The sequence below is a fragment of the Mercenaria mercenaria genome, chromosome 9 (genome assembly GCF_021730395.1).
Source record: "Mercenaria mercenaria strain notata chromosome 9, MADL_Memer_1, whole genome shotgun sequence".
Classification (NCBI taxonomy): Eukaryota; Metazoa; Mollusca; class Bivalvia; order Venerida; family Veneridae; genus Mercenaria; species Mercenaria mercenaria.
In genome coordinates, this window is record NC_069369.1 from 81316230 (window position 1) to 81338759 (window position 22530).

Genomic DNA, 22530 nt, shown 5'->3' on the forward strand with positions numbered 1-22530 from the left:
CTTGCCTAAGACTGGACATGGTGATGAAATGTTCAAAGCTTATCACAAAAGACTTTGTCAAAATTTGGACAGGTACGAAAAACTTTACCAAGGTGTGACGCCGACGCTGACGCCGACGCCATGGTGAGTAGGATAGCTCTACTTATACTTCGAATGATAGCCCTGTTTTAGAAGACAGTAACAGTTTGTAACAGGATGACTGGGTGTTACTTGTTATACATATCAGATTAAAAAACAAGCAATGCAGAAACGAAAACGTAAGTACACTGTCATTTGATTTAAACAATATTTTATTCATATAATATATACATATTTTATTTTTCAACATGAAACGCTACATTATTAAAGCATGAAGGATTGAGTAGAAAGCCAAGCTTATTTGCGTATTTTGATATTTTGTTTCGGTAACATGTTAACTTCACAATAAACAGTATCGTATGTTTACTGGTTAGACATAAAATGTAGGAAAACAAGTATACGTGTATTTAAAGCCAAATCAAAGACAAAAACATATCTATGAGATCGTACAGGGAAGAAAGGAAAGTTATTGCGCATTTTTTCATTGAAATAAAAATAAATAAATAAAAGAATTAAAGGAATAAGGTCTTTGGTCAAAAATACGCTTCCCTGGTACAGTCGGACGAACTTGAAAGTTATCATTTTCTTTTTTGGCGTATTTTCGTGTAGAACGGTTGATTTAATCACAATGATTCACTGAAAGAATGTACGTCACCCCTCCCCTCCCCTCCCCCGCCACTATCTTCTTTTCATTTTTGTCAAATACTGACAGAACTGTGTAGGGAAATAGGAAAAAAAAGTGATGTTCTCCTAAGGGTGCATGAATCAAGTCTGAAGTGCTCGTTATATGATTATTTTAACCTACAATAACGTAGAAGTTAAATGCGTAATAGATTCCTGCGTGTCACAAATCAGTTGAACTATCTACAAGCCCTTTGATTCGAGCAAAAACCCGCCTCTGATTGCAGAAAATGAAAACAAGCGTATCACGTTTTAAACCTCACTAAGCTACATACATAATTGATGTACAACAGTTTGGTGATACTTTACACGTTTTAGAAGTAGCTACCTAGTAAATATATTGAAATGTCAAATTGTCAAATAGCCATTTCAACTTGTAGGCTTTCTATAAACCAATTTCAATGTGTTAACCTTCTATGAAGCCATTTCAATGTGTATGCCTTCTATGAAGCCATTTCAATGTGTAAGTCTTCTATGAAGCTATTTCAATGTGTATGCCTTCTATGAAGCTATTTCAATGTGTATGCCTTCTATGAACCATTTCAATGTGTATGCCTTCTATGAACCATTTCAATGTGTAGGCCTTCTATGAACCATTTCAATGTATAGGCCTTCTATCAAGCCATTTCAATGTGTAGGCCCTCTATAAAGCAATTTAAATGTGTAGGCCTTCTATAAACCAATTTCAAGGTGTAAACTTTCTATAAAGCCATTTCAATTTGTAGACCTTCTATGAAGCTATTTCAATGTGTAGGCCTTCTATGAAGCCCTTTCAATGTGTAGGCCTTCTATGAAGCAATTTAAATGTGTAGGCCTTCTATGAAGCCATTTCAATGTGTAGGCCTTCTATGAAGCTATTTCAATATGTAGGCCTTCTATGTGCCATTTCAATGTGTAGGCCTTCTATGAAGCTATTTCAATATGTAGGCCTTCTATGAGCCATTTCAATGTGTAGGCCTTCTATGAAGCTATTTCAATATGTAGGCCTTCTATGTGCCATTTCAATGTGTATGCATTCTATGAAGCCATTTCAATGCGTAGGCCTTCTATGAGCCATTTCAATGTGCAGGTCTTCTATGAACCATTTCAATGTGTAGGCCTTCTATGAGCCATTTCAAGGTGTAGGCCTTCTATGAACCATTTCAATGTGTAGGACTTCTATGAACCATTTCAATGTGTAGGCCTTCTATGAAGCTATTTCAATGTGTAGGCCTTCTACGAGCCATTTCAATGTGTAGGCCTTCTATGAAACCATTTCAATGTGTAAGCCTCCGAAATAACGTCAGAATGTTCCATATGCATTGCATGAACACTGTATTAATAAAATGTGTTTAGGAGATATGGAGTGCCAAAACCATTTATGGAATCTGTCCGAGTTTCAAGAAGTTGAACACACCTTTTTTTATTTCATCTTTAACGATACCGTTTTATATAAGAACTGAGTGGATACACTTCATTAGTATGATCAGTTATTATAAATGCTGGTATCCAAGAGGTGGTAACAGAATTTTTTAAGTTTATTTATGGGCAGATTTTCACCTAGGCGGCTTGGTCTGGCCCAATATTTGAGCATATTGACCTCTCTTGTTATATCTAATGGTAGCAGGGCCGTTTCTACTAGTACTGCCATTTTATTAGTTGTTTTATATGCTCCAGTGACTACTCTTAGGGCCTTACTTTGTATTACATCTAGCCTTTTTAATTGTGATTTGCAGGCTGACGCATATGCTGTGCTACCATAATTAATTTTGCTCATAATTAAGGAGTTATATAACAGGAGTTTAGTTTTCTTATTAGCTCCCCAGTTTGTTCCTGATATTAGTCTCAAGAGGTTAATATCTTTTTCACACCTATTAACTAGATTATTTATATGATGGTGCCACGTTAAATATTGATCAAAATACATTCCTAAGAATTTGGCGGTCGGTGCTATTTCAAGGGTTTTACCACATAATTTAAGTTCCGGCGTTACTTTATTCGATTTTTCTAGGACTTTAAGATATGATGGCCAAGTTGTTCGAAACTTTAACAGTTGATTAAGCTAACAGTCGATTAACTGTCAAAGTAATATTTCAACACTTTAGAAAACTTAGAAAAATAAATGTATAACTTAAGGATTATGAACACTAAAACGTATTTAGGGTAAAATTAAAACATCGTACTATCAATACTAGTGTTTCCCACCATGACTAGTATTTTGAATCAAAATTTAACAGGCGATTAGTTTAACAGTCTGTTAAAGTTTCGAACAACTGGGCCATGTATTTAGTCTTGATTCATGCTATACTCGTTGCAAATTTAGATTCATTTAAAGACACAGATGTCAGAAAATTATTTTTATATTTCTGAAGAAGGCTTTAAAATTTAGTTACTAACAGATTATATGTTAATATTAGAATTAGCTGTTTTTACTAATTGTTCCATTCAAAACTGAAAATCCTTTGCAACAGTGAAACGGAGGTAAACTGACTTAATTAAACGACTGTTATATACATATTCCTTCGTGGTGTATTTGTCAAGATCGTGGGCAATTTTTCATTGCCGCGGCGGCGCCGGTTCGATTCCCGAAATACTAGTGGAGGTCAGTGCCTTTAAGATCAGTTTTCCTATGGACATGTGCTTTTTACTCGGAGAAATATACTAAAATGTCAGATCAACTCCAGCATGCTTCTAACAATAATTCTACAGCTGTAGTATATTTTCCCACGTTTCTGTGCATGATCAACATACAAATGCCTTTTTATAAAGATTTTTTTAACCACAAAATTAACATTGTTCAAGAAATTTTAAATTTTAAAAACACATATTATGAATTATGAAAAATCACGAAAATCACTGTTAAATACTTTGCATTTAATCGCCCTTAAACGCAAATTAAAAACGAAATATTTTGTAAATATGAATCCAGATTTTAAACAATTTTAAAGTTATACGAATACGATAACACTTACCTACTCTCACCATGTTCAAATCAAAAGTCTGACAAAGTCGACTTAAAAGTTACAGAGTTATCAATTATTAAAATGCATTGATTGTTTTCAAGAATTATCTGAACAGAAATGGAGATGAGTTATTTATTGGGCTACTATCTTCAAAATAAAGAGTTTAACTTAAATGAAAAAAAAAAAGGAATATACTACGTGGAACAAATTTTTAACTATGGTAAAACACATCGTTTACCATTTTTTCCTGTATTTACTGGACAGTTATTGCCCCTGTATTTTTACAATATACTGTCGTTTTAGCCAGTTAAAACGTTTCTTTTCAGTAAAACTTAACTTGAACCATAACCAGGCTGATAATGTCTGTAGACGTAAAATTTTCAAATTTTATTAACAAAGTTATGATAAAATAGAGATAAGGTAACTCATTAAATATGCCAATCTATTTCACAGAGTTGCCGTTCCTCATCGCACTTTCTGCAGTAGAAGTGGCAAAACAACAGCTCTGAGAAATTGTTAAAAAAAAAGCACGTATAATTACAAACACTGTATATCAATGCATATAAAATAGCCGTTCAGAAATTGAACTGTAAGAGACAAATTTCACGCAATATTCAACTTAAACATATTGACAATTAAATGTGGCCGATAAAACAATCATGAACGTAAATAACTCAGATTATGTTTTAAAGGGAGGTAATCAGCTTAAAGATTGCTGTTATTATCGTACATTTTAGACATTTTTTACCTGTAAAATTATCATGCCAATATGAAATACCTTCACCCAAAATAAAATAAGATTAAATTGTTTTCGTCGTTAATCTGGTATCTTACACTATATAACGGCTGGATGCTTTATAACATGTATATGTGAGCTAAGCAAATTTCAGTTTTATGGCCATTTGTTAACATTTTTTTTTAATGGCAAGAACGTTTGTGATATATTCAAGTAGAGGGATGATGTATAAACATGAAAGTTATCGCAAAAAGAAATCAATATATAGTTTTAAAATGATAAATAGTAATATGTTATGTAACTACAAAATGATAAAATTCACAAACATTCATCAAGAAAGGTTTACTTCTGTATAAAAATGAAAATCTGAAAACTACGACGGGCATATTGGCGGTCATCTTGATAATTTGGTCATTCCATTCACTTTGGCAACTAGAAGATACAAAAGTCATCTTTTTGCATCCGGTTGAAATAGAAAAATGCTTGGGCTAAAAAAAGTTAAAAAAATGCCTATCAATATGACTAGAAATGTTTTCTGTCGATATCGATCTAGGTAATTGTGCTTGTTATATAAATCATTCAACAAATAGTAACATTATATTTACGTGGTTTAAGTTTATAACTGCCTCCACCGGCACTATGCTTGTAGCCGTGGTACCCAGCGTTATCATACATGTTTCCTGCAAAGTGACCACGTCGGCCCCGTCCCCGATCATCTTGTATTGAATAGTACGAGTCCCCATAGCCATTGTATGCCATATTGTCCGCTGTCCAGTATCCCCACTGCCAAGGGGCGTAACTCCGGGGGTAAACGTTACTTCCCCCGTTTGATTGATCTTCGTAACCTTCCCGGTAATACCGGTCGCGGTCCTGCAATCATAAAAATGATTTCAAAACATTAAAACGTTTATTGACTGATTATATATTTATCTTGCATCAAACATTCTTTCTTGCTTAGCACAGATTATGTTCCTTCAAAACAAGGCCAGCGCCCCACAGGCAATGTTGGCAAAAAGCCGGTCAATATGAGTATTGACCGGGCCGGTGGTCAATACTGGTTAAAACCGGTCAGTACTGGTCAATACTGGTCGATTCAATATTATGGTCACTCTTGGTTGGTCAATACTGGTTTATTCAACACTTTTACATAATGTACATTCACAGATTAGCACAGGCTGTAATAGTAATATAAAAATAATAAAGCAATTTGAATAATATAAAGTTTTGTTCATTAAAAAGTATAGTGGTCAATACTGGTCGATTCAGTTTTGGTCCTTGGCAAAGTGTCCTGGTCAGGCTCCATTTTGGACAATATATTTAGACTGGCCAATACTAGTTTATTCAATGATTTTATCTTCTTACAGTAGCCTTTATTTTAAATTAATTAAAGATGTTATTATTATAAATTAACACTCATTGAAATGGACAGTACTGGTCAATTCAAATTTTGGTCCTACACAATATTCCTGATCAGTATACTTTGATTGCATTACTTATTTTAACGACAAAGTTACCATGTTCAAGCATTGAGAATAAATAGTACAGTGAGATTATTGGTCATGACAGCTAATTAGTGCCAGCAACATACCTGTTGTATATTGTAAGACATGGTGTCATTTTTCTATCAAAACACAAACCACTTCCATGAAAGGGTCCAGGTGTTTACAGCAATTTTTCATTAAATTATTTATACCAGTAAAAATAATTAGATTTATCACTTGCAATCGAACACTTACTCCTACAGTTTATCATTTTATGAAATGCTTTCTACAAATTAAGTTCAGTTGAATTAGCAGTTTTTCCACTTACTGCGACATTTTTGTAGAAAAATAATATATCTTTGTAATATAATCTAACAGAAAATGTTCAATGACCAATAAAAATTCAACCAGTTGACAAACCGACCACTCCTGACCAATTTGGGAGTATGGATTAGGTTGTTTTAACCACCATTCGCCATAATCAGCCCCAAATGCTCTTAAACAGTCATTATTTGATTGTTTATAAACTTGGCAAAATAATTCTTAACAGTCAGTATTGACTAATTGACCAGTATTGACCAATCGACCAGTATTGACCGGTATTGACCACTTCAGGGAGTATTGACCGGGGCGGCTGGTTAAAACCGGGGTGGTTTTAACCGCCCGACATTGCCCACAGGAGCTTTGACTCATGAAATAAGTGGAAATGCGTTTTAAAACCAAATTTCATAGTTTCAAAGCTATATCTGTAACAATGTTTTTAAAATATTGTCATTTTTGTGATTTTTCAAAGGCTGATGTCTTCAAGGTCAAGGTCATTACGGGGTCAGGAGGTTTCTAAAACATGCTTCAAGGTTTAAAAGAAATATATGTAACGGTTTTTAAGTTATTCCCACTTGTTGATGCCGTCAGCGTCGCCGCGCCGCTTCCGCCGCCGGATGTCTCACTTTCACTTAAAGTTGGCGAGACAAAAATTTAGATTAAAGACATTTAAAAAGGGGTCCGATGTATACTGCTGCTCGTTCGTATTTGTTGAAAGGACAAATAAGACAAGAACATAATATGCGCATGCCTAAATACACTTATTTCCACATATTGTAAAAAATGTAGAAACTTTCGTAATACGGCTTATTTAGTGTTGTCATACCTTTTGACATTGACTTAAATTACCCGCATGACTGGTGTCATATTGTATCGACAAACTCGGGGCGATAAGTTACTGCCAATGAACAGAGATTTCAAAATACTGAAGAAAAAAAACCCACAAAATGTGCATTTTTTACTTATTTACTTTATCTTTTTAATGTTTTTAAACGTTCCAGCAATGTTTAGGCTACTGAGTCTTCAACGTATCCTGCAAAGAAACAATGAGCTGCCCAGAAAGCGACTCAATTACTCATGTAAGATCTTAATTGTCTGTTAAATAGTTAAATAGTTAACAGCACAAAAGCTAACTAAGTGTGACGCGTATAATTTTCTCTTAAGGTGCGCACAACGCATTTTCAGAAAACTGCGTTTTTTGTTATATTTATTGTAACATAAGTAGCCTTTTAGCTACAGTCTGGTCGTGAGAATTTCCAGTTTAACACCACCTTTCTTGTTTTCCAATTTCGTGACTACAGACTCTTTATTTTGCTTTCCGTTCTCTATTGACTTTGCAATAAGAAATACAAAAATGTACAACATTTTGTTTCCTTTTAGGATCGACAGCCTATTTGCTTTTGTTCTGTTTTAATTACACCTATATTTTGGAATAAAATATGACTTAAAACAACATTTGACCCAATTAGTTTTCTGAAAGTCTTAGAATGCAACTAGTCAGCTTAGACTTTCAACTTTATTTCTGGAGACGCTGTAATTTTCAAATTCGTTTAAAGTACGGTATATTCTATGTGATTAATAAAGATTTTTTTCGTGACTCCTCATACAAATCGCTGGTCCATAGTTTGTACTATTGGCTGGTCTACAGTTCGACACTAAATTTTGCTGGGCTAGTATCAAAACTTTATGCAAATTTACTGCTGATGTCATGTAACAAAAAAACTTCTTGAATGGCATGCCGGTCAATAATCAAGCCATTTAATAACTGAATAAGTGTATAATAATGATGTACACATCGTCAGAAGACATTCTTGCATATTAACAATGCATTATTTAAAGCAACTTTGAACGTATTAATTACCATGAAAAGGTACTATATAAATTTGGTGAAATTTAATAATGTAACATATTATTACATGACTCTTTATATAAGTCGCCGGTCCAAAGTTTGTGCTATTGACCAGTCTATGGTTCAACACTAAAATTTCCCGGTCTTAAGTCCATATTAGAGTACACACATGCCCGGAAACAAGCTATTTGCTGGCTGAGAAAACCCGACAGCAAAAACGAAAAAGAGAAGATTTACTTCACCCTTTGAGACCGCCGAACCCACGGCCGAGAGGACCGGAAAAGATTTGTGTATTCAATTCTAGATCAATGTGTGCGGCAATATATAGAGGATATTTGTTTGTTTTTCGTGAATATGGAATATATCTCACTGAGAAGTGAGAAAATTTCAAATATTTTCACGAGCGCGTAGCGCGAGTGAAAATGTGAACATTTTCTCACTTCGAGGTGAGATATATTCCATATTCACGAAAAACAAACAAATTTTTCTCTTTATTTTATGCTCAATTACGTTGAGAAATGCATTTTGCAACTGTTTTAATCTCAGCGCGGGAAACAGACGCGCGTAAACAGACATGACGTCAGACGTGCTGTGACGTTATAAAGACGCATGCAACATAAAGTTCCATTTTGTTTTATATTTGCTGCATAACGGTATGGAATTCTCTTTAAGTAAAATAATTTGAATCGAGAAATATATTATAAAGAACAAAAAGCGACTATAATTTTCATCCTGTTTTAAGCAAATAATTTAAAATTCATACACAATGTATGAGGGGGCGGAGCTCATATCTCTCACAGTGTGAAAATATAGATTTCATATTTTCACAGTGTGAGCGATGAGATATGAAAATATTTAACTGATAGAATACAGTATTTCATTAGTTAGCATAAAATAAATAGAGGATATTTGTTTGTTTTGAGTGAATATGGAATAGGCCCTATATCTCACTGAGAAAGGAGAAAATTTCAAATATTTTCACGAGCGCGCAGCGCGAGTGAAAATGTGAACATTTTCTCACTTCGAGGTGAGATATATTCAATATTCACGAAAAACAAACAAATTTTATTTTTATTTTATGCACAATTACGTTGAGATGTGCATTTTGCGACAATTTTTAATCTCAGCGCGGGAAACAGACGCACGTTAACAGACATGACGTCAGACGTGTTGTGACGTTAGAAAGACGCACACAACATAAAGTTCCATTTTATTTTACTTTTTGCTGCATAACGTTATGAAATTCTCATTAAGTAAAATAATTTGAATCGAGAAATATACTATAAAGAACAAAGTGTGACTACAATTTTCATCCTGTTTTAAGCAAATAATTTAAAATTCATACACAAAATATGAGGGGGCGGAGCTATATCTCTCACAGTGTGAAAATATAGATTTCATATTTTCACAGTGTGAGTGATGAGATTATAAGATTCTTTCACTGGTTGTAGGTGCAGATGGGAATTTCCGGCCTCGAGGGTAACTGTTTAGGCGGTAACGAGGTTCCTACCGAGTTACCACCTAAACAGTTACCCGAGAGCCGGATATTCCCATCTGCACCTATAACCAGTGACAGAATCTTTTTCTTGCATACCGATATCAAGATATAATAATAAAAATAAAATCAGTCGAACGGCTTTCTTTTTAGAACTCTTTTTTAAAGCAGCGTATTTAAACAAAGCGCGGGAAAGCAACGTCCGTAAACAGGAAAGACGTCATGACGTTTCAGAGACAAATAACAATGTTTAGTTCTGGTTTTGTTTGATCTGTTGCAGAGTAACGTTATGGATTTTTGATAAAATAACGTGTTTTGAATCGAGAAATATACTATCAGGAATAAAGAGGAACTATCAAGGTACTGGATTTTTATTCCGTTTTTCGAAATAAAATATAAATAACTACATAAATCTTCTACATATATGTAGTTCGTAATACGTCATTTAAAGCACGAGAGTCATCTTTCACCCCGGGGTGTAAGAGGGATTTTTCCAGCACCGGTACAAATACCGGAAATCCCCGTCTGGTATGCAAGAAATAAAAATATTTAACTGATAGAATACAGTATTTCTTTAGTTAGCATAAAATAAACAGGTATACAAACGTCACAAAAAATAACCCTAACTATGTCATCGATTTTAAGACACCGATCTCTATTCAAATGAATATCACGTAGTTGTACTAAAAATAGATTGTAAAAGATATACAATTTATACATTATACCTGGTATTATAAGATGTTTTAAGTGTCAGCTAGTCCGCAAAAAAAAACACTCTATATAGTTAAGTAATAAAATTCACTATTCAGTAACTCCGATTATGCATTATTAAGTCCGTATTCCAGACTGCAGATCGAAAATACCAACGTAATATTGCTTTTTCTACCCGGCTTTACGCACGAGCAATTGATCATAATGGTAGATTTTTGAGAATTTCAAATAGCTTTGATATACGAGTATATCAAATTGTACATTGTTGCGTAAAATTTCGTTCGTGATCTATTTTCTATAAAAAAGGCCATAAAGTCACGTTAACTTTACTATTGCCAAAAAAGGTCCCTAATAAATCGTTCGTCATCATTATCATAATCGAATGGACCGTTGATTTTCGTTCATGATATTAAATCCCATAGGTTTCATTTTACATGTACTTCTACTGTTAATGTAGAACACTTAACTATGAGGGATAGGACAGAACAAACATAGGAACGGGAGCCAGTCTAAATGTTAAACCAAAGAGAACCAGTTATATGTCCATAGGACACTGATGCCCACACTTCCTGACACTGTATGTGGTTTCATGACTCTAGATGAAATATTTTTAAGATATATGCAATACAAACTTTAAGCACTGTATGTGTATTTTCCACTAAGTCAAGGACCGTAACTCTGGATCTAGCGGAGTGAAATCCCAAACAGAACATTAGTGCACACCTTCACATGCAATATAACGATCCTCTGATGTTTTATGACTCTAGGTTAATACTTCTTGAGATACATTGGACACAAACTTTTATTCCCTTAATACATATTAATATATAATAATCACGTGCACAAGCCACGTATTGGATAATATTCCTACATGGTTTCATGACTCTAGGTGAAATATATTTTAAGATATATCAAACACAAACTTTAATGCACTTCTTATGTATTTAAATTTTTCACTAAGTTAAGGATCATACTTTGGTCTGGCAGAGTGAAATCCCAAACAGAACACTAGGTTCACAACTTCACATGCTATATAAAAAATGTTTAATACTCAATGTCAGATGCCTTTTGAGATACATGAGACATAAACTTGTATGCCTTTGTGCACATTTTGAATCAAGGGCCATGACTCTGATATGACCGACAGAAATCCCAAACAAAACTATAGGTGCAAACCATACATGCTAAATAATATTCCTATTATGTTTCATGGCCCTAGGTCAAGCACATTACATTGTACAGGAAATGTTTTACCATTTATGCATAAAGTCGACTTAGTCCGTATGTGTTTGTCGGATCATTACTCTTTCAATCGATAAGACAACGAAATCTACGAAAATTAGTTCCCCGCCGGAATAATAATGACGTTACGGCACGGTGATTACCTAGCCTCGGCGAAAAAAAAAAAACAACAACAAAACCCCGATGTTGCTTATTGCCGACCTGGAGCCGGTCTTCTGCGCATGTCCGGAAGTGATTATCAATCTGAGTGCACGGCAAAACAATTACGCAATCTATTGCAAGACCGCAAGCATTTAGTGCATAATAGTTATAATATACTGATTAAAGGTTAAGGATTACCATGGTTATAAAATATATACATTAAAAATACTTTTCATTCAACTCGCTTAAACTGGAGCGAGCGCTTCAGGTTTTTTTTTTGTCACATTCCAAAAAAAAACGTTGTCTGGTCCCTCGCGAAAAACTATCATAACCGTTATAGGACAGGGAACCAGATTAGCTTAAATCATCGGCGGGAACCTCTAATAATTAAGGGTTACACATTACTTTGTGGCGAAACAAAATGTTTATGCTATGTATTTTGAGGAAAACTGTTATCAAAATTCATGTTATGAAAAGAGATGTTGAAATGGACACTGCCAATTTTCTTACTTGTTTACCATAAAAAGAAATCAGAAAATATTTAAAGATATCCGGTACCTATACTTTAACTAAATGAGCCATGCCATGAGAAAACCAACATAGTGGCTTTGCATCCGCGCAGTCTGGTCAGGATCCATGCTGTTCGCTTTCAAAGCCTAATGCAATTAGAGAAACCGTTAGCGAACAGCATGGATCCTGACCAGACTGCGCGGACGCGAAAAGCCACTATGTTGGTTTTCTCATGGCGCGGCTCAAATGTTTTATCTCAAAGGTGAAAAATCCTCATCAAGTCTACGTAACTTTTACCAAATATATAAATTAACTGTGTATGCAGAGCTACATTTACTGTCATAATTAAATGACATGCAATAACAGCCATTTGTTAAAATACTTTTTAGTGGTAGCACACATTTAAATTGTGTTAAGCTATTCGTGCATTGTGTACTATTCTTAACCGAATGCACATATATGTATTGACAATAAACATGTTTAAAAAAAAATTATGTGTACATAAGCTATAATAAATCATGTAGTAATTATTCGTAGTTTCAAATATGAAATTTGGGAAGTACTTTGTGCACTTTCAAGTTACTGTTGTAATCAACTCACGAGGGAGGAGAAAGACCACGCCCAACCCCCGGACATCATTTCGGACAAGAGCGGTTACCCTAATTTTGCAAGAAAACTTAAAGGGAAAGGCAATGATATTCTTATGTTAATTCCGTCTGCTAGGATTTCTTATTTCATTAAAAGAAGTGAAAGAATTTACAAAATCGGCTTAAAAATGAGAAAGTTATCAGCATATAAATATTTGATAAAAATGGCGGCCATTTTGTTTCCATGGCAACATAAAACAAAATGGTGGATGTCTTTGATTTCTAGATACATATTTGAACTGTATTTAATTATTTCTGTAAAATAATTTCTCTACTTTTTCAAGCTATGATTAAAGGGATTACCAAGTTTTACATCTTACGCTCAAGAATCATATGAAACTAGTCTATTTAAAAGGTTATTTCCTAAGTAAAGAATTCAGCAGTGTGTAAATGACGTCATAAACACACTAAAATGGCTACCTCCATAATCAGCCATTTTCTTAAATTTCAAACTGCCATATCTTTTTCAATAGTGGTCCGATTTTAAAAAATCTTTTAGCGTTATGAAAGGCTTGAGGATGGCTTTCATATCAAATTAACTTATTTTCAGGCTTTCCTTTCCCTTTAAAATAAATTTTCAGCGCCATATACGCCATCCGTTCAAGGTAATTTCCCAAACAAAGATAATTAGCTATCCATAGGCGTACACATTTTTATCAAGATTTTCTTATTTCAAATATCTCAGCAATTCATTCCCTTTAGACCTGTCGCTGAACATTATAACAACTTGCCAAAAAAAAGCCCGAAAAGCTTTTTGCAATAAAAAAAAAAAATATAAAAAAAAAATGAACTTTTGTAAAGTACTTGACACTCCCATGTTGATCTAGTGATTTTCTTCGTTCATATTCAATGAAAATCAAACTTTATTCAATGATCTTTTTAAAATATATGTATTTCTTGTATCATCATTATATTACGATTTACATATCCATTTCGCAATGTCATTCTCGGTCAATGATACCTTTTCAACACTCAGTTTGCTTGGCAAACAGCCATGCCTGGATCTCTAGTTCAGTGATAGGGCATTCAGTGAAAATTTGCCACAAGTTCGAACCCCGCCGAGGTCGGGTTCTCGAGCACGGGTGCTTTAAAACTGGTACATTTTCCGTATAGTGTGCTATCCGACGAAAGCATGAAAGGGACATTTGAAAATGTACTTGTAATTACGAAAAAAGAGATTATGAATAATGCGAAAATAAACACAGATTCTGTTCACTTTCAACATTAACATTTATTATTGTCAGGCTCATGTACCCTAAGGAACAGCTTGGCTGAGAAAAGATTATAATAAATACAATTACCTGTTAATTTTTAGTGATGTGTGTGTTTGGGTTTGGGGGTTGGGGGGGGGGGGGGCAGAGTTTAACTTCCAATTGGATGCTAGATCTTATTCTTATATACGTATATACGACATGTTGAGTCAAGACAAGGCATGTATTGATAACAATTAGTAAATCACATTGAACTTTTTGTAGATTCATAAAATCAACCTGAATCTTTTACAAAGTCTCTCTTCCCCGTCTATTTTTTTACACGTTTTCTATGGATAACATACTATATTCTAACGTAAAATGATTTTATATCTTGTAGGATCTTCTCGTTCTGGACGCGGATCATAAACCCATTCAGATACATGCCAATTGTATACCCAAATAATGAACAAAGATGACTGTAATTTGTCTGTGTTATACTTGACTGAGCACATCACATTTAAAGTCAATATGCACGTTTGTTACGAAATTGTACATTAAATAACAACTAAAAGGTTTTGCTTTTTATAGCAGTATTATCTGTGTTTCATTTGCTTTCATTTTTTTTCCTTTTCAACTTTACTTTTGTTCAATTTAAGGTTTCTCAATTTTCAAATAAAGTACATAATTAAATAATCTTATCAAACTATTCAGCCCTGTTGTCTATGTAAAAATACAAAACCTAGGTCCGTGTTCCTCAACGTTTAAAGTTAAGCCATCCAAGCGGCTTGCGGAAGGTCGGTGGTTCTACACGGGTGCCCGCCCGTGATGAAATAATGCACGAGGGGCACCTGCAGTCCTCCTTCACCATCATTAGTGAAGCCGTGATAACAATCGACAAATTCCGTGCTATTACGTTTTCTCCGTATGCGATTTCGGCATTCTTTGGCCATAAGGCATACAGACACTAAATAGAAAAATGGCGCGAAAAAAAATGGTATCGCATAATAGCGGATACAAATAGTCCTCAGTTTTTTTTTGCTCTGTAGAGCTATTTTCCTTATTTTCTTTGCATTTTTTTTGCTAAAATCACATGACAGATCTATGCTTGACATGTAGGTAGCATTTTCATAATGAAATAACATGACAAAATTTTTCATGGAAACTTAGGTCATACACCACCAGCATAATTGGGGGTCTCATTTTTTTAGCTGATTTTGCAGTTTGTGTGTTTGACTGAAATTATTTTTCTTGCATCAAACATGACCCCACTTTTCTTTTGATTTTTAGTTAGCACTGACAATATTCTTCAAGAAAATGTAAGTTACAGACATTTAAAATGGGTCCTGATGTGTGCTGTGGTCATTGGAAATAGGTCAATTTTATATAGAATAAAGAACAACAACTATTTAGTGTGTTATAACAAAGAACTATAAAATACACAGAATGGCAACTGGCTGTAATCTCGCGTGATCTCGTGTTAGAGCGTGAATCGGCGTTATCTTAGTAAAAAAAAACAAATATCGGCGAGCATGGAGTTACAATTTGTACCTTTAAAACTACATTTAGAATACATGTTAGCTTCTAAAACAACATTAGTTATATGTGAAATAGTCTTAAGACACAAAGTACACGTTTCTTGCCATCAAAAGAAGCGTGGTCATATGCTGTTGGGAAGGGGGCGGTGGTGCCTAGGTCTTTTACACATATTATACTTAAAGACAGCGTTATTTAAAACAATGTTAAATCAGATCATATTTCTTAAATATATATGTCAGATTTTATTTTTCAACGACAGCGTATTTTATAGATGGGAGACGCCGTAAAAATATCAATGCTAGTGCTATATAAATATAAAAGGAAGTGTCTATGGGTACGAACCTCCTTTTTTTCTAGAGATTAAGGGTCATTTACATTTCAGATTTGGTTGAAAATGAAAAAAAAAATAAATAAATAAAAGACTTCATCTATATTTGCCTTTAACTTGAATCTAAATGGTTTACAGATGATTCGTTACATTGTTTTTCGAAAACATGTTAAAATATACGTTCTTCTTATATAAGAATATGTATGAAAATAATTTTATATGAAAATATGGTTTTTATTGCTGATAGATATGTTATATTGATATAAAAATTAATTTAATTATTATAAAATAACATGTTAAAAATGCTATGGTTCAGAAAATTACATATTAAACATTCTTTTGATAAATCCCTTTAATGCCTAACCCTAACCCTAACCCTAAAAATCCCCTTTCCATAGTTTGTAACTCCAGTGACATTTCAATTACGCTTGTTTAATTCTCTTATGAAAAACCTTCTCTTTTATTACACTTCATATTGAAATAAACATCCAGGTGACAATACCCGGAGGCAGTAGATATCGACATCGCAATACCGGTCACCTGTTACCAATACCAAGTAGCTGTTGTCTCCCCTGATATCGATTTTCTACAATATCGGCCATGAGGTCAATTCTTCCTCATGGTGATAATTAATTTACCGATGAATAATTGCTTTCGCATACAAAACGGCGCGTGGAGAAAGCGCCACTTCCGGTAAACGAGATCTCATTCAGTTATCGCGGGATGTTGGCGAGATTTGCTCTATATGCCTTTTAAGTTGCCGATCTATTTATTTTTATAGCTCTTTGGTTATAACCATAACAGAAAAGTTTTTTTCACAACAACCGGAGAATGCCGGAGAATACCGGAGAATGCCGAAACCGCATACTGCGAATACGTAAACTAACGGAAAATGCCGATTTTTTACGTGTCAATTCCCTTTAGTAAGATTTGCTGAACTATTTGTAGATGTAGAATGCACATTCTTGCAACGTGTCATTGTAATCTGTTTTAATTTAACAAAGAGCAAACTAATGTTTTATCCTTTTCTAGTATAAGTTTCAGTTTCAGGCTTAAAACTTTGATGAATACAGGCATTGTACTTAAACTTCCCTATATATTGTATAATTAAAATACTAAAATAAAATAAAAAAAAAATCAATGTCTATATTCAGTTATGTTTGTTTGACCGACTTAAACCGCACATGAATTAACTGACTCTTCCTAAATAAATGTTTTCACTGCCTAAAGCTTGTCCATAAATATTACTTTTAACTGAAAAGAAGATATTGATTAGAGTTCAAGACGGTTCTTTTCACCTGTCACTTTTCCAGTAACTGTGATATTTTTTAAATGTACACAAATTCGAATATTTACTTGTAGAGGGAGAAGGGTATATATGACTAATTTCTGAAAATACAAGAGCTGACACAGGAGACAGCGTGCTCGACTATTTCGATGCTGGATAGTGAAACTGGGCATATTTGATGAAGCTGGAGGTGTCACTGGAGTGTTTAATGACTCCAATGTGGATGAAGATATTGGACAATAGCTTGATTCTGTGTCAAAAGTATTAAGTAATAAGAGAGATAAGGATAAGGATAAAGTGTATCAAAACATTAAATAAGTATACTTCTAAGCAAAAAGGGGGCATAATTCATGAAATATTGGTACAAAAGTGATGCACCATGTGTCATGTTGAATCAAATCCATTTTGTTATAACTGAGATATAGAGAAAATGCATCAAAATTAACTTTTAATTCTAAGTAAAAGGAGGCATAATTCATGAAAAATTGGTGCCAGAGCTATGAACCTTGTCATATGATGTCGCTGATAAGGTTGAACAACTTTTTTTAAGTTTGAATCAAATCCATCAATAACAACTGAGATATAATGAAAGTACATCAAAACCTTAACCTGAAATTATAAGTAAAAGTGGGGATAATTCATGAAATGCTGGTGCAAGAGTTATAGTCCTTGTGTCATATGAAGTGGTGGACGGATAGCTCAGTGGTTTGCACACTGGCCTTCCAATCCTGAGGTCGCGGGGTTCGATCTCCGGCAGCTACTCGGGAATTTTCAGAAACGCTTTTCAATGTTTCCCACCCAACTAGAGGTGTACTGGCCAGGATTCCAGGCAATCCTTGCGTGTATCAGTGCTATACACTGGACACGTTAAAGAACCAGGCTGTCTATTCGCAACGAGCTAGGCTAAGTTAGCCGGACAAGCCTGTATCTGATTTCTGATCTCTCTGTCGTGGGGGCTGTGTCTCACTCTGTCCCTCTGGTCAGATCGTTCTGTGTCTGTACCAGTAGAGGATGAATTATGCGCCCAATTGTGGCTGCATTTGAACTATGTAAAGCGCCTTAGAATGCGAAATTGATCATGAAAAGGGCGCTATATAAATCTGGTATAATAATAATAATAATAATAATAATAATAATAATAAGTGAGTGATTATGTTGAACAACTATTTTAAGTTTGATTAAAATCCATTTAGTAATAACTGAGATAGAGTGAAAGTGCATCAAAACTTTTACCCGAAATTCTAAGTAAAAGGGGGATAATTCATGAAATATTCGTACCAGAGTTATGGACCTTGTGTCATATGATGTGGGAGATGATGTGAAACAACTACTTTAAGTTTGAATAAAATCCATTAATAATACCTGAGATAAAGTGAAAGGGGGGATAATTCATGAAATACTGGTGCAAGAGTTATGGCCATTGTGTCATATGATGTAAGTAATGATGTTGAACAACTATTTTAAGTTTGAATCAAATCCATTTAGTAATAACTGAGATAAAGTGAAAGTGCACCGAAACTTTAACCTGAAATTCTAAGTAAAAAGGGGGGATAATTCATGAAATATTAGTACCGGAGTTATGACCCTTGTGCCATATGATGTGGGTGATGATGAGGAACAACTATTTTATGTTTGAAGTAAATCCATCAAGTAATAACAAAGATAAAGAGAAAGTGCATCAAAACTTTAACTAAAGTGCGGACGCGGAAGGACGCCGACGCCGGGTCGAGTAGGATAGCTCTCAATACTTCGTATAGTCGAGCTAAAAATGCATTTTTTTGTACCTATACTTGTTGATAGGATCTTTAAGGGTGATATTTCTTAATACATACGTACATTTTCAATTTATCTAAGGATCCGTGTTAACATTATGTCCGTCAATGTTCAATACTTTTTTTTATACTTTTATTGTCATTTTAGATAATCAATGACACCGTGTAGAATGAGGATTTTGTTTTGATAATTTCAAATGGTTAACTTCCTCACATTTCTACCATTCAGTATATAATTTAAACAGTTTCCACTCTTTGACTGTATTTCAATATTAAACAAGAAATGAAACCTTAAATTAAGATGAACACAAAACTGCAAAGATGAAAGGAACCATGAAGGCATACATGTACATTTGTAGATAAGTGCGGATTTTATTTTAGTTTGACTGCGTATTTCCAAAAGGATTGCTTTTACAGATCCATTCAATCTATGTTCTTTTTTTTATATTTATTTTTAAATTAGCAGTATCATATGCATCACGTACTGCTGTATCTTATGTTTGATTTTATTTCAATTCAAATTGTACATAGTTTCATGGAAAGGTAGAAGACTCTTCACGTGTCATCTATGTAGAACTTTGCTGGTTTTGCGCACGGACTGTACGACCGCGTTACTAACTCCATCCCATTTTGAGTTATTCATAGCGTGTAATGTCTCTTTAAAGTTCGCCTTTGTATATAGCTATATCATTTTTGTGACAGTTTTTATATCTTGTCCTAATCGTATCTTTGAGAAAAATGCGACAAATGAACATAAAAACTGAACCGTATACAATAAGATCAGAACAGGTTTACTGAGGTATGATAATACAACGCTAACTCGGAACATACAGCGCCACAGACTATTACTATTACCTAGAATACATATGTATATCAAACCTAGACTATGAATTTAAGCTAATTACAATTACTTTTACATTACTTTTGCAATTACCTTTCACGTACACTGACAAAAATAAAAATATTCTATGTTTTGTTTGTTTGTTTTGTTGGACACAATTATAGGTCTTATGGCGACTTTCCAACTTTGATGGTAGAGGAAGAACCCAGGTGTCCCTACATGCATTATTTCATCACAGGAGGGCACCTGGGTAGAACCACCGACCTTCCGTAAGGCAGCTGGATGGTTTCCTCACATGAAGAATTCTACGCCTCGAGTGAGGCCCGTACCTATATCGGTGAGGGGCAAGTGTTTTGAAGTTAGCGACCTTAGCCATTCGGCCAAAGAGCACACCCCCGGCCGCAAAAAATATTTCAAGGTCACTGTTCTAGTGATGTATACGGGTTGTTGTTATGAAACGACAAGGTTTTTGACACTGAAACCAGTATGATAATTTAGTATGCAAGTCGTGTTTATATTCGATCTAGACGTTTCTTACAGAGATGTACATTTTAAAATCACGAACGCCTGATCGAGAATCCTCAAAACATAATTTACGATTACCCTACTATATGAATCTTATTTTTCCAAATATTGATAAAACTTGACTCATAGATTGTCTGCTGTTCACTGAATAATTAATCGTCAGGTGGTGAACAAATCAAAGGATTTCCTTCAGCAAAAGAGTACGAGGACCAATCAGAACAAATTATGAATTGCGTCTTTTGTTCAACCTATAATTAAATAACTCATTTCTGATGTGCAATCGATTTACTGCATGTTTCTAAACAGATGATGGGGTAGATATTTGATGACGAGGCTGGCATGATTAAATTACCATTGACAAATATGAACATTGTCTAACAAAAATGTGACGAACGCCAGATGTTACTAATTCCATCCCAACAATCGAAAAATTGAATGAAAAATACCACAACGTAATTGTACCGCAACCGAAATTTTGATCATCCGTTCTCATTGACTGAAATTAATCGAGACTGCGGTGTTTGAAATAAATTTGAATCACGACATAAATGTTTTGACTAAAGTAAATCTTAGTAAATGTTCTAAAATTTATTCATTCTTTATTTATTCATTCATTTATTCATTCATTTATTTATTTTGACAAAAGTTTTGAGGCGGAAAGGGACATAATTTTACAGATATTTGAACAGCCTCACTAGTTATTCCTGTGCTGCAATAAAACAGCACAGCGCAGGTATCAGTGGGTATAGGGCCTATCAGCCTCGCAAGCCTGATTAAATTACAAGTGACATCGCACAAAATCTGAACTATCTAATTCTTAGCTTACAGTTTATACTTATATTTACTCTAGCTACCGTTGAAGAATTAAGTAGTATCCTCTCCGAACCCAGTTCCAGTAAAACAATACAAACTGACCGGCAGTAAAAAAAAATACAGAACCAGTGCCGCAAAACAAAGTAGTTAAACCAGGGTAGTATTCCTTCGGCTACTCAGAACAGTATTCTAAAAATTCTAGAGTAATCTTCTACTTGTTGCCAAAGGAATGAAATAGAACACTTTCCTGCAATGGTACTAAGCATTACTGAGATTCAGAGTAGATAGGAAAAGACCTGCTTTCATTATAACGTGACTGTTCGACCAGCACCAGGTTTTATTTAGAACAGTCCGCACACGAACACAACTTTTTTCAGTCCACTGGCTTAGTGTGCAGAACGTTTCGAGTAGTCAATGGAATATAACCATGGAGTAAATTTCTTTTATATCGACCCATTTGTACAAGTGTTCAGACAGTAGCCGATGTTGATCAATTATTAACCTGGTCCAGCATTTGATCATGGCCGGTAACACAATACGCATGAATAATATCAAACTGTGTTTCAAGACTTTACATATCATCATGATATATTTCTAAATATACATTTGCCAGAGCATGTTTTATTTGCTTAAAATATAACAACCAGCTGATCAATATACTTATCATTTATTGACTTTGCTACGCCCTATTTCCTTGTATCTTATTGTAATTTGTTTAAGGATGAATTTATTGACCTGAACCATGCTATAATTGCTATAATATATATGTCGTCAAATCATTTGGTTCATTTAGGTTATAAGAAATAACACATTTCGGGGGTTATTTCGAAACGTTTTAAATCGCATTCCGATTAGAATCACAAGTTTATAACGGTTAAATAACACACCCCGTGTTGTGTCCCGGGGCGTTTACCTGTAATTTGTACAATACATCTAAACACAACTTACCGGCTTTCTCGGCCGCCTTCCAGATGACATAATCTAAAAATCCAATTCGAAAATAAACTTTTTTGATTGTACTTTTTAGACAAACACTAAACACTACATCACCATATAGAACACGAATGGTATCGGGTATATGTTTCAGTTTAATTATACTATAGGACAAAAGTAAAAATCAATGGTGCGTTTAGTTTTGGGCACGTATGAACTAAATTTAAATTTGACCGCACTATGGATCAGTAAATTTGAAACGGAATAAATCTTTGTCACGTGAATTATCATTTCTTTAGCATACTTTATGTGAACAGGATATCCAAAGTGATACAGTTACTGAACCGTAATATCTTTTTAAGTTATGAAACACTTTGTAATGCGTTCGTTTTAGATACCTGAAATATTTAGAGCGGTAACATAATAATAATGCGAAACTTGCCAAAGTTCAAGGATATTAAAATTGC

At 34.3% G+C, this 22530-nt stretch overlaps 1 protein-coding gene across 1 annotated transcript in view; it reads right to left on the reverse strand.

The window, feature by feature from the left end:
- LOC123546328 (uncharacterized) overlaps positions 1-22243 on the reverse strand; it is a 234024-nt gene extending 211781 nt beyond the window's left edge. Inside the window, exons 1-2 of the mRNA XM_053550673.1 lie at positions 22079-22243; positions 5043-5307 (exon numbers count right to left, since the gene is read on the reverse strand). Of these exons, the coding sequence (XP_053406648.1) occupies positions 5043-5307; positions 22079-22108 (295 nt within the window). The 5' untranslated portion in view covers positions 22109-22243. The remainder of the gene's footprint in view (positions 1-5042; positions 5308-22078) is intronic.
- Positions 22244-22530: the final 287 nt, after the last annotated feature.